Consider the following 16,393-nt stretch of genomic DNA (forward strand, 5'->3'; position numbering starts at 1 on the left):
CTTCACTTTGTCTCTGAAAAACAGCTTGGTCAAAAGAGGGTGAACCGTCAACTCACTGAGGGATCAGATTACAGCTGCTGATTGAAGTCTAGAGTGATGTGGAAGGAGGACCACAGTGAGAAAGACATAATGTCATATAGACAGCTGCTTTCTAGTAAGTGTTTTGTCTCTCCCAAAGCTTTTTTACTGCTCAGTATTGATGTCTAATGTCCTCCATGTTCCTGCTGTTTCGGGAGAGTAGGAATCCCTCATGTCTCTCGACACTGCTTATGGGAGACATCATAATTTCCAATCATTAATTTGTTACAACTGACAATTATAGAGCCTAAAATGGGAAAACTGGTGGATAATGGCCAAAAATCGTGTTACTCCTTTACTTACTTACACAGAACAGTCCCCTAAAATGACTAGCTCTGGTCACTAGTGTTGAGCTTTCCGATACCGCAAGTATCGGGTATCGGCCGATATTTGCCGTATCAGAATTCCGATACCGAGTACCGATACTTTTTTCGTATCGGATACCGGAATTGGAAGTCCAAAATGCAATGAGCCACTTTTGTGGCTCTGATTGGCTGCCGAAATGACGTCATCATGATGCGCTGTCTGTGCGCATCATGATGCGCCGTCAGTTTGGGCCTTCGGGGGGGCTGTGCCGACTGTCCGGGGGTCTGTGCCGGCCTGCCGGTGGTCTGTGCAGGCCTGCCGGTGGTCTGTGCTGGCTCCGGTGGCCTGTGCCGGCCTGCCGGTGGGCTGTGCAGGCTCCGGGGGTCTGTGCCGGCCTGCCAGGGGAGCTGTGCCGGCCTGCCGGTGGGCTGTGCAGGCTCCGGGGGTCTGTGCAGGCATCGTCTGATGGGACTACAAGTCCCATCGGGCGATGCCTGCTACCATGACAGTGATTGACACATTAGCCAATGATGAGACAGTAGTAGTCCCATCATCCGGCTAATGTGTTGAATGTAAAAAAAAAAAAAAAAATTACATGCTACATACATGCTACATACATGCTACATACTACATACATAATACATATATACTACATGCATGCAACATACATACAACATATATACTACATGCATGCAACATGCATACTACATATATACTATATATACTACATGTAACATACATACTACATATATACTACATGCTACATACATGCTACATACATGCTACATACTACATACATAATACATATATACTACATGCATGCAACATACATACAACATATATACTACATGCATGCAACATGCATACTACATACAGTATATACTATATATACTACATGTAACATACATACTAAATATATACTACATGCTACATACATGCTACATACATGCTACATACATGCTACATACTACATACATAATACATATATACTACATGCATGCAACATACATACAACATATATACTACATGCATACTACATATATACTATATATACTACATGCATACTACATATATACTATATATACTACATGCATGCTACATATATACTATATATACTACATGTAACATACATACTACATATATACTACATGCTACATACAGTACATGCAATATACATACTACATACATGCTACATACATACTACATACATAATACATATACACTACATGCATGCAACATGCATACAACATATATACTACATGCATGCAACATGCATACTACATATATACTATATATACTACATGTAACATACATACTACATGCTACATACATGCAACATACACACTACATGCTACATACATGCAACATACACACTACATACATGCTACTTACATACACACTACATGCTACATACATGCAACATACATACATGCTACATACTACATACATGCTACATACTACATACATGCTACATACCACATGCATGCAACATGCATACTACATATATACTGCATATATACTACATGCATGCAACATACATATATACTACATGCAATACATACATATAGACATACAGTACATATAACATAGAGTACATACTTACCGTCACTTGTCACTTTGATCCCCGAAGCCATTGTCGTCTGAGGAATAAATATCAAAATAAAAAAACACCAATATACTTACCCCGATCCGCAGAAGTCCACGAGGGTCCCACGTCCATCTTGCGTGGAGAACAGCAGCATCAGCTGATGCTACCGTTCTCTACCAGCTCCAGGAATACAATGATGGAAGGTAGGTATTCCCACGCAGCAATGGCATAAAGTGAGACTAGGGACTTTTTTTTTACAGTGGTGGAGGAATACAGTGCGGAAGGATACCTACCTTCCGTCATTGTATTCCTGGAGCTGGTAGAGAACGGTAGCATCAGCTGATGCTGCTGTTCTCCACGCAAGATCGACGTGGGACCCTCGCGGACTTCTGCGGATCGGGGTAAGTATATTGGTGTTTTTTTATTTTGATATTTATTCCTCAAGGGGACAATGGCTTCGGGGATCAAAGTGACAAGTGACGGTAAGTATGTACTCTATGTTATATGTACTGTATGTCTATATGTATGTATTGTATGTAGTATATATGTATGTTGCATGCATGTAGTATATATGCAGTATATATGTAGTATGCATGTTGCATGCATGTGGTATATATGTAGTATGTATGTAGCATGTATGTAGTATGTAGCATGTATGTAGTATGTAGCATGTATGTTGCATGTATGTAGCATGTAGTGTGTATGTATGTAGCATGTATGTAGTGTGTATGTTGTATGTATGTAGCATGTAGTGTGTATGTTGCATGTATGTAGCATGTAGTATGTATGTTACATGTTGTATATATAGTATATATGTAGTATGCATGTTGCATGCATGTAGTATATATGTTGTATGCATGTTGCATGCATGTAGTATATATGTATTATGTATTTAGTATGTATGTAGCATGTATGTAGTATGTATGTTGCATGTATGTAGCATGTAGTATATATGTAGTATGTATGTTACATGTAGTATATATAGTATATATGTAGTATGCATGTAGTATATATAGTATATATGTAGTATGCATGTAGTATATATGTTGTATGTATGTTGCATGCATGTAGTATATATGTATTATGTATGTAGTATGTAGCATGTATGTAGTATGTATGTAGCATGTATGTAGCATGTAGTATGTATGTAGTATGTATGTTACATGTAGTATATATAGTATATATGTAGTATGTATGTTACATGTAGTATATATGTGGTATATATGTAGTATGCATGTTGCATGCATGTAGTATATATGTTGTATGTATGTTGCATGCATGTAGTATATATGTATTATGTATGTAGTATGTAGCATGTATGTATTATGTATGTAGCATGTATGTAGCATGTAGTATATATGTAGTATGTATGTTACATGTAGTATATATGTGGTATATATGTAGTATGTATGCTACATGTAGTATATATGTGGTATATATGTAGTATGCATGTTGCATGCATGTAGTATATATGTTGTATGTATGTTGCATGCATGTAGTATATATGTATTATGTATGTAGTATGCATGTAGTATGTAGCATGTATGTAGTATGCATGTTGCATGTAGTATGTATGTTACATGTATGTAGCATGTAATTTTTTTTTTTTTTCTACATTCAACACATTAGCCGGATGATGGGACTACTACTGTCCCATCATTGGCTAATGTGTCAGTCACTGTCATGGTAGCAGGCATCGTCCGATGGGACTTGTAGTCCCATCGGACGATGCCTGCACAGACCCCAGGAGCCTGCACAGCCCACCGGCAGGCCAGCACAGCCCCCCGGCAGGCCGGCACAGACCACCGGAGCCTGCACAGCCCACCGGCAGGCCGGCACAGACCACTGGAGCCTGCACAGACCCCCCGGCAGGCTGGCACAGCCCCCCGAAAGGCCCGTACAGACCCCAGAGAGGCTGTACAAGGCAAAAATAGGGTTTTTCTTATTCCGATACCGGAAGTCCCATAGACTTGAATGGGACTTCCGGTATCGGAATCGGCAATACCGATACTTTTTTTTAAGATCGGCCGATCCATTCCGATCCGATATTTTCAAGTATCGGCTGGTATCGCTCAACTCTACTGGTCACCTTATAATAAAACACCTGGTGAAACCCAAAGTTTATTAATGAAACTGAGCAACCAAGGATCTCAAAATCTAGCATTGAGTCCTTATATATGGCCCCAAGGGAGTGACCTACATGGCACATTGCCCATATGGGGCATACACCAAACGTACTATCTCTAATACTCACATTGATTGGTAAAGGAGAAGACAGACGAGTTTTGGGTTCCAATTTCATTGGTTGCTGAACAGATATATGTGTCCGAAGTCTCATTAAGCACTGTTATGCTTTCTCCAATTCCGGCTAATGTCTTCTTTTCCCCTTTGTACCACCTGTAGTTGGTTTTGTATGGATTACCATGACTTGTGCACTGTAAAGTGATATCATCACCTTTCTTTGTTTGAACTCTAATTGTTACATTCTTTGGCTTATCTGTTGGAACAAAAGAAAACTTTCATATTCCCTGATTGCAAATTTTTGTCTCCATCAAAATGTTTTTCAGGAATACTGTACACAGGCATGAAATAGTATTAAATTAAAAACATGTAGTTATTAGATACACGCCTCCAGTTCTTTAGTGAAGCTGCTTTGGAGCTACCCGGTGGTCTTTGTTTACTTTGATGCAGATGCGATAAGTCGTCTGCACATGTGACCGCTGCAGTCAATTACTAGTCTCAGTGGTGCACACAGCACATGTGGGTAATTGGTTGCAGTAGACATGTGGATAGATGGGAGAGTGATGGAAACAGACAGTAGAGACCACCGTGCAAGAACAGTACATGGGCCCTTTGAAGTTCATTAGCTCATCATAATGAACCCCTTTAAATACTGCTTTGGAGGTGGTATTGGACTGTTCTGTCCCCACATGAGGCGAATGGAGGTGTAGTTTATTGGGGCTGGGAGAGATCCCCACCTTTCGTTTCCTCAATGCAGAGCAGACAGGACCATTGTTGATGTTCAATGTTCGGACAGATTATACACACCAAGGATTGTGAAGTCCAGACTTGTTTATTGGAAATCTGGACGTACAGCGTATGATTGGTAATGAAGTACTCCTCCAAACGTGCAGATGTAACAACCAAGGTGGTACAGCAAATGTGATGCAGCAAGGTGGTAGCAAGTTGGAGCAAGGTGTGCAGCAAATTGATTCAGCAAATTGGTCAAAAAACTGATGCCTTCCACAGACCGTACAGGCGAGTCTCTCCCAGGTGAAAATGAAACTAAGAATGGCCACCAGCAGGAAGAGAAGGAGTGACTGATCCGGAAGTGGAAGGCATGTGCTAGAATTAATTAGCTGCAGGCTGCTGTACAGAAAAAGACCAGCAGGTGGCAGCAGACCAAATGCAAGACTACACAGCATGGAAAATAACACAATCTATGAAACCATATGATCATAACTTTAGACGGAACAGCACACTCCCCTTCTGAAATTCTGTAAGGGATTTCACTATATTGTTGTTTTTTTTTTTTAAATAAAGTTCAATAAGCTGGAAAACAAACACAAATATGCATGCAATAATAACTTCAAAACGAGGTAGATGACAGAGATCCTGAGACAATCCAAAGAAAACCCATCTTCTGATAGAAGAAGCCGCCCTAGGCCAAACTGTCTCTGACCCACCGGTAATCCAATGGACGAAGTACTGGGGCAGTGTTCTGTTCATGGTTCATACTACCGGAATGTCCTCAATTGGTAGTATCAATACGAGCTCGTGGATTGGCCTCTGAAATGTCTTAGGCTCGCCTTTCCTAGGTACCTTCAGCTCCACCTTCCAGACCTTACCGCCTTGACTAGGGAAAGTCTTTGTGTCATGCCCGCCATGTCCATTATGCCTATCATGTCTGTTATGCCTGTCATGCCCGCCATGTCTGTTATGCCGCATGACCCCTGGAGCAGTGTGCACGTGCACTGAATTCTCATGCCCGTTATGTCTCGTGCTGCAGAAAACCTGGAGCAGTCTGCACACGCGCCTTACCTCATGGCTGCACGCCGTTGCTAGGTAACCATCCATCTCTGCTTTGATTCAGCAATCCTCTGTATTCCTGGAACCCCTGATCATGTGACCTTCCCTATGTTCCAGCGCTGTCTGATTCTGCAATCCTCTATGTATTCCTGGAACCCCTGATCATGTGACCTTCTCTATGGTTCAGCTCAGTCTGATCTAGCAATGCTCTCTATGATCCTGGAGGATCTGAACTGGAAGTCCTTCCCTGATCCTCACCCGGAAGTGCAGGTGCTATGGTGCTATATCAGACCGCCCCTTCCTATGGTCGGGGCCTGAGTATTGTGTTGCTTCCTTGCATGGCTGCTTGGTCTGCTCGGTCGCTCCCTGTATTCTGTGCCCCTGCACTCTACCTTGTAGTGCTGCTCTGCACATGCTCTGTGCTTGAACTCTGCCTCTTGTCTCATGCCATGTCTTGTGTTGTCTCTCGTGCCATGTTTGTCCTTGCCTTGCTTTGCCTTGCAGTACTTCCACTGTTCTCTGCCTTTGACTGTTCTGCCATGGCTGGTCTTTGCTATTCTGAGCCTTGTAGTGCTTCTCATGTTTCTTGTCTCTGCCTGGTTTTCCGTACTCTGCTCTATGGTACTCTCTTGCACATTTCCATGTCTAGTCTCAAGGTTCTTCCTTGACCCGGCTCTGGGCTTCAGCCTACGCTTCACTGCTGGACTCTGTCCTATCGTGCTTTCTTGCACATTTCCACGCTAGTCTCAAGGTTCTCCCTTGACCCGGTTCTGGCCTCCGCTCCGCTTCTAGCTCTGTTCTCGCTCTGACCTGGCTCTGTGTTTCTGCCTACGTTCCACTCATTGTTCCGTACCCTGCCTCGTTTTGTCTTGTTTCTCACCTAGCTTTGCCTTGTTTCTTGCTTTGCCTTGCCTTGTTTCTTCATGTGCCCTTTGCATGCGCCTGGCCTTCCTAGCCTCCTGCTTGTGCCTCAACCGTGCCCGTCCTAGCCGTGCCCACCTGCTTGTGCCTCAGCCATGCTCATCGGTCTGTGACAACTGTGTTGCCTGCTATGCCCCAGCCGGGTTCACTGGAGTCTTGCCCGCCTGTTTGTGCTGCAGCTAGATCAGCTAGCCAGTGCCCCAGCCGTGCTTTCTGTGCTTCCTTGCACCCACGCTGTCTCTGCACTGTGCTCTCCGTGCTTCTCTTAGCATGCGCAGGCCCTCGCCTGCCCCGTGGCATACCTCCCCGTGCTTCTATAAAAGTACGTGCAGGTCTTGCCATGTCCCCTATCGTGCCCTCTCGCAGGCACAGGTCCTAGCCTGTACTCTGCCCCTGGCATGTCCTCTGCACGCGGAGGACTCTGCCTTGAACCCTGACCCTGGCATGTCTCTCTTCACGTGCAGGACTCTGCCTTGACCCTGGCGTGCCGCTCTGCACGTGCAGGACTCTGCCTTGAACTCTGACCCTGGTGTGTCTCTCTGCATGCGCAGGACTCTGCCTTGAACCTGACCCTGGCGTGTCTCTCTGCACACGCAGGACTCTGCCTTGAACCCTGACCCTGGCGTGTCTCTCTGCACGCGCAGGACTCTGCCTTGTAACTTGTGCCTTGGCGTGTCTCTACACACGCACCCTGTCTTGTTTATTGAACTTTGAACCCTGGCGTGTCCCCTACACACGCACCTTGCCTTCTACCTTGCTTTGAACCCTGGCGTGTCCCCTACACACGCACCCTGCCTTGCACCTTGCCCTGGACCCTGGTGTGCCCCTAGCACGCACCCTGCCTGGAATCCTGCCTTGAACCTCGGCATGTTCCCTAACATGCACCATACCTGGATATCTGTCGTGCCTCTTTGCCTGTACCCTGGTTTGCCTGATGCCCAGATCCTGCCGATCGCCATCAGAGCTCCGGAACCTGATGACCCTGTTGATCATTGCCTGCTGTCCGGAGTCCGATGCCATTGAGACCCAGGCGTGCCACCAGGCATGTACCATGCCATGAACCTTGGCGTGCCCTCGCAGGCACCTTGCCGTGTTTGCTTGTTCTCACGTTTTTGCACTGAATGTTTTTCTGAAGTTGTCTTAATGAAGATACCTTGAACTTACGTCTTGTCTTGTCTTGCTTCCTGCTCGTCCTTGTTGTCAGTCACTCGTACCTAGTGTCTACCTGAGCCGGCCGTATGGTGCCAGCAGTCGTGGTGGCTCTCCCCCTTGGTCTTGCCCCTGACACTCCCTATATAGGGGGTGGTTCCTCACAAGGTCAGCTCGCCCTAGGTGGGTGGGTGCCACGACCCATAGGGTCCACTCTAAAGAAAAGTCGACTCAGCGTAAGCTGACCTCGTCACACTTTGTAACAATTTCCATAGGCCAGTTGATCCTTTGGGCTTGTTGCTCTTTCATTAGTACCACATCTCCTTCTTTAAAATGCGGTTTACTCTGTTGCCATTTCCTTCTTCCTTGGAGGATCAAGAGATACTCCTTTCTCCACCGGTTCCAGAAGTAATCAGCGAGGTACTGCACACGTTTCCATTGTTTCTGGTAGGTGTAAACTCTCCACTAACTGTTAGTGGGTTCCCAATCTTTTGAGTGAGAAGAGTAGCTGGTGTAAGAATGGTCGGCATTTCGGGATCCATTGACACTGGGACAAGTGGTCTTGAGTTGATTATGGCAGAAACTTCAGCCAGAAGAGTAACCAAGGTCTCATGCGTAAGCCTTAAAGAGTTTACATCCATAAACATAGAATTCAGGATGTTGCATGAGATCCCGATCATCCTTTCCCAGGAACCTCCCATGTGAGAACTATGCGGAGGATTGAAGATCCAGGTGCAACCTCTTTCTGCCAGTTGATCCTGAATTGGCTTGATGTCAATATCCAGCTCTCGACATGCACCGATGAAGTTGCTTCCGCGGTCGGACCTCAACTGTTTCACCGGTCCTCTGATCGCTAGAAAACGCCAGAGAACGTTGTTCAGGCTGGATGCGTCCATAGACTCTATTACCTCTATGTGGACGGCACGGACACTCATACAAGTGAATTTTACAGCCAAACGTTTGCTGTTGGTGTGGCCACCTCGAGTTCTGTGTGCAGATACCATCCATGGCCCAAAGACATCTAGGCCAACGTAGGTGAAAGGCGGTTTGGCACTCAGTCTGTCAGAGGGCTGGTCGGCCATTTGCTGAAGTACCTGTTTTCCTCTGGTCTTCCGACAGCGATGTAGTAATCCCGCTACGCGTCTTTTCATACCTATGATCCAAAGCCCTGCAGACCATAACATGCCCTCTGTGATCTGCCTGCCTTGATGTTCGGTCCTTTCATGAAAGTGCCAGATCAGTAATTCAGTGATATGGTGTTTACTGGGAATGATGCAAGGGTGTTGCTCCGAAACCACAATTTTGGCTTGATTTACACAACCACCAACTCTCAGCAAACCGAAGCTGTCCATTACTGTATTCAAATGGGCAATGGGGCTTTTCAGAGGGATCTGCTGCTTGTAGTGTTGAGCATTCCGATACTGCAATATCGGGTATCGGCCAATATTCGCGGTATCGGAGTTCCGATACTGAGATCCGATACTTTTAGAATATCGAATACCAGAATCGGAAGTTCCCATAATGCAATGAGCCAGTTTGATTTTATTCAGCCAATGAGGAATCCTAAGAAGTGTGGGCACATCCTGTGATGCATGTTAGGCATGTTAACTAATGGCATGGCTGCGATTGGCTGCTGAAATGATGTCATGATGCACTATAAAAGCCGCCGCCGCCGCCATTTTGGGTTCACTCTGCTGTGAATTTACTTAGGGACAGGACGCTGCTGTTCTGACTCTGAGGGACTGTTTGAGCTAGCGATTTGCTTTATTGTGCTTTACCCAGGCTACTTTAGCAACCGCTGAGTGAGAAGCTTTCTTTTGCTTTGCAGCGCTGTGTGTGAGTGAAGCTCACGCTGTAGTGTGTCCTGCAGCCACCTCCGGTTGTAGTCGGCTCAGCGTGCATCACTGCCTCATACATTGTCCTTTTTTGCATTAGTGCTGCTCATTTTTCCAGATTTCTCCTATTAGTGTGGATCCATCCGTATTCAGCTAGAATATTTGCAAACACTATATAGGGGTAGATAGAGGAGCCTTTCTGCTGGCTTGTGCCCTGCAGCCCCAGCTAGATTAGTATTAGCCTATGTTTTGGAGCCTTATCTATTGCATTGTAGGTTACCTTCCTGCATTGTAATAGCTACAAAAAGTTTGTGATAATATCGGTTTCACATCTTTGGGCACATCCAGTGTCTTTTTGTGAAGAAAAAAAAAAAGTTAATAAAGTTCACCAAACACTCCACTTTACAGTTGTGTAGGCCACATTAGCTCATATTAAAGTTTAGTCCACACTTTATAAAATTAGTGTTTCTTAAACCTGTTAGCAGCTGTTCAGGAATAAGCACACTAAGCCCTTAGGACTTTTCTGCCTATCTTTATCAGTCTTCCAAGATGAAGAAAGCAGGGAGTAAGGCACGTGGTTGTGGAAGTGGAGTTTCTGCAGGGAGAGGACGTGGGAATTCTGTGCCAGCTGTGGGCACCAGTGACTCAGCATCCCCCAGTTTTACCAGGGAACAGTCCCTTATACGCAGCTTTGTAGGAGCTCGCCGTACCCCACTTCTGCGGGACGAACAAATTGAAGCCGTTGTCGGATGGATGGCAACTAACACATCGACCTCAATTATTTCCAGATCCTCTCAGGTCCAGAGCACTGAAGAGCACCCATCTGTCTCTTCACCACCTGCCAAATTGCCCAGGCAGTCAGAGAGCCCTGGACAGGAGCCATCTCTGCTTCTGTTCTCTGAATCTGTTGGCTTGGAAAGAGGGGGCCAGCCAAGCAGCATTCGAGAATTTGAAGAAGAGGTAGTATGCAGTGATGCGCAACAGCTTTGTCTTTCTGAATCTGAAGAAGCGGGTGGGCCAGTACCTATGGTCAGCACACCTCAGTACGCATCTGAAGATGAGACTCAGGTGCCACTTTCAGGTGCGTACTGTGCTGTCGAGACTACCCAGGAGAAGCAGTCGTTTGAAGAGGGCAGTGTAGATGATGAGGTCCTTGACCCATCATGGCGTGAGGTACAGGAAGGTGGTGGGAGCAGCTCAGAGGATGAGATTCCCCGAACGGCCAAAAAGGAGGGAGAGGGCAGACTCGGTTGCCTGTAGCCTCCACTTTGGCACCCATTAGGAGCATGCCTCTTCCAAATCCCAAAATGGGCGCTCCCAAGACTTGCAGTGCCTGGTCCTTTTTTGACACAGTTGCAGATGACATTTGCTTTGTCAAATGCAAGCTGTGTCATCAGAAAGTGAAAAGAGGGAAAAGTGTCAGCAACCTCAATACCACCAATATGTGGAAACATGTGCAGACCAAACACGTGGTGGTGGCGTTACAAAGACACACTGAAGACCTAGGCCAACCTACAGCGCCACCTACCTCCTCTTCAGCTCGGGTTGTAGCCTCTTCCTCCAGCTCACACACAGCTGGTTCGGCTTCCTCACAGGATCGCCATGGAGGAACCTTTGGCACTGCTGTACAGAGACACAGTGTCATTCCACCCACATCACCACGTTCCCTGTCATCCTCATACTCCCAGGCCAGTCTACAGCCATCGGTAGCACAGGCATGGGAGAAAAGGCACCCATACTCGGCAAACCACCCCCAAGCACAGGCTCTGAATGCTGGCATTGCAAAACTACTGTCCCTTGAAATGCTCTCATTCAGGCTAGTGGATACTGACACCTTTTGTAACTTCATGGCATTGGCAGTCCCACAATACAATGTGCCCAGCCGCTTTTATTTCAGCAGGCAAACCATCCCTCCCCTGCAAAAGCATGTGGAGGGAAAAATTAAACATGCGCTACTAAACGCCGTCAGTAGCAAGGTCCACCTGACCACCAATGCGTGGACCAGTAACGATGGACAGGGACGATACCTTTCCCTCACTGCCCATTGGGTAAATGTTGTGGAGCCTGGTACAGATCTTGAGAGTGGCGCTGTACGTGTTCTGCCAACTCCAAAGATTGCAGGAATCCAGTCTGTACACATTAACTCCTCCTCATACTCCAGTTCCTCTGAATCAGCACTGCAGGAGACGTCACAGTCTACCTCCACATGGACCCGTAAATGCTTACCTGTTACGACCGATATGAGCACAGCCGTGGCCAAATGTTAACAGGCTGTATTGAAATTAATTTCTTTGGAGAATCGAAGCCACACAGCGCAGGAGCTCTGGAATGCCATCAAGCAGGAGAGCGACGTGTGGTTTGTGCCAGCGAATCTCCAGCCAGGCATGGTAGTGTGTGACAATGGCCGAAATCTGGTGGCAGCTCTGGGACTAGGCAACCTCACTCACATCCCATGTCTGGCACATGTGCTCAACTTGGTCGTGCAGAGTTTTTTGAGGGACTATCCGGATCTTGATGCACTGCTGCACAAGGTCCGCATAGAGTGCGCTCACTTGCGGCGTTCCAGCAAGGCAAGATCGCGCATTGCAGCTCTGCAGCGCCGGTTCCACCTCCGGAACATTGATTCATATGTGACCTACCCACCAGGTGGAATTCAACGTTACATATGTTGGAGAGGTTGTGTGAGCAGAAGGCAGCAGTAATGGAGTACCAGCTGCATCAGGCGCAAACAAGTCGCACCGCGTGCTGTTCACACTTCACCACCACTGAGTGGGCCTCTATGAAGGACCTCTGCCACATTTTGCGTGCCTTTGATGATTCCACGCGGATGGTGAGTGCAGATGATGCACTAGTCAGCATGACTATCCCCCTTATCTGCCTTCTCGAAAAAACAATGCAAGCACTAAGGGAGGAGGTTGTGGAAGAGGTGGAGGATGAGGAGTCACAAATGCCATCTGCTTCTGGACAGTCTGCGCAATGTGGTTCCTCACAAAGGCCTAGGCAGGGGGCACTTTGTGAGGAGGATGAGGAGGAGTCAATGGAGGAGGAAGACATCTGTCCAGAGGAGGGAGGTACACAATGCTCTAGTAGTCAGTATGTAGAGCGAGGGTGGGGTGATGCAAAGCAGGCAGAGATGACGCCTCAAGCAGGGGACAGCATTTCTTGGCCAGTTGGCAGTCTGCAGCACATGGTTGATTTCATGCTGCAGTGCCTGAGAAACGACCACCGCATCGCCCACATTCTTAACACGGCTGATTATTGGGTGTACACCCTCCTAGATCCTCACTACCGGGACAACTTACAAAGCCTCATAACACCGTTGAACCGGAACGTAAAATGCTAGAGTACCAAGACACACTGGTGCATTCCATCATGTTCTCCACTCCACCCGAGAGCAGTGCTGCTAGTGCTTTACAAAGCAGCTCAGGGCGTCGAGGCAGTGGAGGAAGCTGTGTACAAAGAGGGAGCACAAGCAGCGCCTCAGCACAAGGCAAGACCAATATGGCCCAAATGTGGCAAAGTTTTGTGTCCCCACCACAAATGTCTACACCATCACAGACGGCTCCAGTCAGCAGGAGGCAACGTTTCCATCAGATGGTGACAGACTACATGTCTTGCCCTCTCAGTGTTCTCCCACATGGCTCTTCCCCCTTCAAGTTTTGGGTCTCTAAGCTAGATACATGGCCAGAGCTTAGTGTGGCGCCCCTGAGGCTCAGTCGCCACAGAGGTACTGCACCATCTCCTAAGGTGTAGTGCCCCACCATCCAGGTAAGGTGGGAACTCCTTGCCACACTCCAACACCTGCATCCCACACACAGGATAGTTCAGCAGGACCACATTGCAGCTTTAGGCTCAGGGTGTAGCAGAGCACCTTTCGTGGAACCCTGCTTCGTAACACGAGATGTGCTGGGAGGTGGGTGGAGTTAGTATAAAAAGAAGGGGAAAGATAGAATTAGAGGTCAGTCCCTTAGGGGGCCATCAGTCATAGTTAAGCAAGTCTGACAGGAGGTCAGTCGGAAAAGAAGTCACTCAGACAGGAGTGAGGATCCCTGGAAGAAGGGATGGAGGAAGGAGTGCTGCAGCTGCCTCAGTGACCTGAGCCAGCTGGCACGGGAAAGGAGAGACATAGAACTGTAACCTGCATTTCCATAAGAGAGAGAAAGACAAGTACGGAATGAAGAGGAGAGAGAACAGAGAGGAGGAGTGGGTTGGATAGGAACCCTGCCTATAGGTTCTTAGCGCAAGGCCGGGGCCCGGTCCCCGAGGTTGTATGGAAACTTATGGTTCTGCAGTAGACACCGGTGGAGTAGTTGGCTGTAAATGCACTACTTCCATCAAAGACTTGGGACACAACAGCAAACGAATAGAGAGCCGGGATTCAGGAGAAGGGAGTCCCCGAAGCAGGCTACAGCTGTCTGTCATACAAGTAGAGTTGTTAGGAACATCTGACAGGAGGAACTTCAGAGAACCACGGTACTGGAGCTCTTCACACCAAAAGGCGCAATAGAGGAGTCATTCAGGAAAGGCTCATGTTGGCGGGGTGCTGGCGGGGAGAGTCCTATCTTGCCTGGAGGTTGGCTGGGCCGCTGCCCCGGAGGACACGGTACTGAAGCAGGCACCTGTGTGCACTACGAACTGTGAGTAAAGCTTTGAAACTGCAAGGAAGAAGGTGAAGAAGAACTTGAATAAGGTGAAGAAGAAGTTGATGAAAAAGATGCTGCTGCTGAGGATGATGAAGGAGAAAGTGTGGGAGAAGTAAAAAAGAAGGTGAAGAGCATGGAAGTAGTGAAACATAAATATATGACAAAATATAAAAAAGCTTAACATAGTCAATATATTTGTAACTCCGAATGTCTTGAAAAAAAATTAATTCCTGCCATTTCATTTGATTGGGCTAAACTTCTATGCCTTTAATGTCTCCTCCACCTCCCCCAATACATTCTACATTATTCTTAGTTGTTTTCCTTCATGTAGAATTAACCTACAAGGAAAGAAAGGGTTTATTTTCATTCCGATATTTGTGTCCCATTAACTTGCATTGGTTTCCAGTATCGGAATCGGCGATATCCGATATTTTTGGGGTATCGGTCCGATCCAATCCGATCCGATATTTCCTGATATCGGAAGTTATCGCTCAACACTAGCTGTTTGTCATATAGGCATTCCCATTCAGTGCTGAATACGCTCTGCTGGACGTAGTGTATTATAAGGGACTCACAGTGAGAAATGTCCTCGGCAGAGGGTGGTTTATGGCAGACGTGCCAGCCGTGACAGTCTTTGTCTCCATGTGAGTTGTGATAAGATCTCGCAATGTGAACTAACCTTGCTATAGTCTTGACAATTTTCATCCAATTGGAGAAGCGTTCGAAGCGCTGGCAACCGAGGCTGGAGGTTGGTTTAGTGTTCGTCGCCAGAGCACTGACATCGGAACGGACCTCTGGATCGCCATCCGGATCCTGGATGCTGAAGACTTCCTGGACACGTTCACTTCCCTTCTGTTCAAACAGAAACTTATGACCTTGGGTCCTCTTGAGTAGATCGATAGCCGCTTCTTCTGTTGGTAGAGATTTTAGTCCATCGTCTACATAGAAGTCTTTCTCTACAAAGTCTCTGGCATCTGTTCCATATACAGTCTCTCCTTCTTGACCGGTTCTCTGCAGGCCATAGGTTGCCACTGCGGGGAAAGGGTTGTTCCCGAATACGTGCACCCTCATGCGATACTCCACCATCTCTTTGCTGGGGTTATTGTCCTTGTACCACAGGAATCTGAGGAAATTCCTATGGTCCTCTCTGACTATGAAACAGCGGAACATCTGTTCAGTGTCAGCGGTGATGGCAATGGGCTCTTTTCAGAACCTCATCAACACTCCTACTAGGTTATTTGTAAGATTAGGACCCGTGAGGAGGACATCATTGAGAGATACACCTTGATGTTTGGCGCTTGAATCAAAGACAACTCTAATTTGCTTAGGTTTCCGTGGGTGATATACTCCGAATGAGGGTAGGTACCAGCACTCCTAATTTTACTTTAAGGGAGGCGCTGGCTCCTCATGGTTATTCCGGAATATCTTGCTCATAAAGGTGACAATGTGTTCTTTCATCTCCGGTTTGTTGCTAAGTGTGCGCTGGAGAGAGTTGAATCTGGACAAGGCTTGTTCACGATTGTTCGGGAGTCTTACCCTGGTAGCTCGGAAGGGTAAGGGAAAAACCCAGTGATTAGTGTCAACCTTAAGGAACTCATTGTCCATTATCCTGACAAATTCAGGGCTACTTTGTTGTCATCTTTAGTTGTATGAAACACTGATCTTCCCAAGTCATCTGCATAGGGAGAAGGAATGGCGTCAGGTAGCTGTACGGGATCTGGAGGCTTCTCTTTCACATTATAGTGATGAGGGAATGGTTTTCAGAAAGTAGATTGTCCGTCTTGGCGTCCGTAGGTCTTAAAGGCGTTGACTCTTGTTCGGTCCAAGCACACATTTCCTATGAT

The 16,393-nt window shown here is 46.7% G+C and overlaps 1 protein-coding gene across 1 annotated transcript in view; it reads right to left on the reverse strand.

The window, feature by feature from the left end:
- LOC141085292 (Schwann cell myelin protein-like) overlaps positions 1–16,393 on the reverse strand; it is a 46,983-nt gene that overhangs the window by 8,508 nt on the left and 22,082 nt on the right. Inside the window, exon 5 of the mRNA XM_073570569.1 lies at positions 4,227–4,469. Within this exon, the coding sequence (XP_073426670.1) occupies positions 4,227–4,469 (243 nt within the window). The remainder of the gene's footprint in view (positions 1–4,226; positions 4,470–16,393) is intronic.

This window comes from Dendrobates tinctorius, unplaced genomic scaffold, assembly GCF_039654945.1.
Source record: "Dendrobates tinctorius isolate UK_male_01 unplaced genomic scaffold, ASM3965494v1 ptg000028l, whole genome shotgun sequence".
NCBI lineage: Eukaryota > Metazoa > Chordata > Amphibia > Anura > Dendrobatidae > Dendrobates > Dendrobates tinctorius.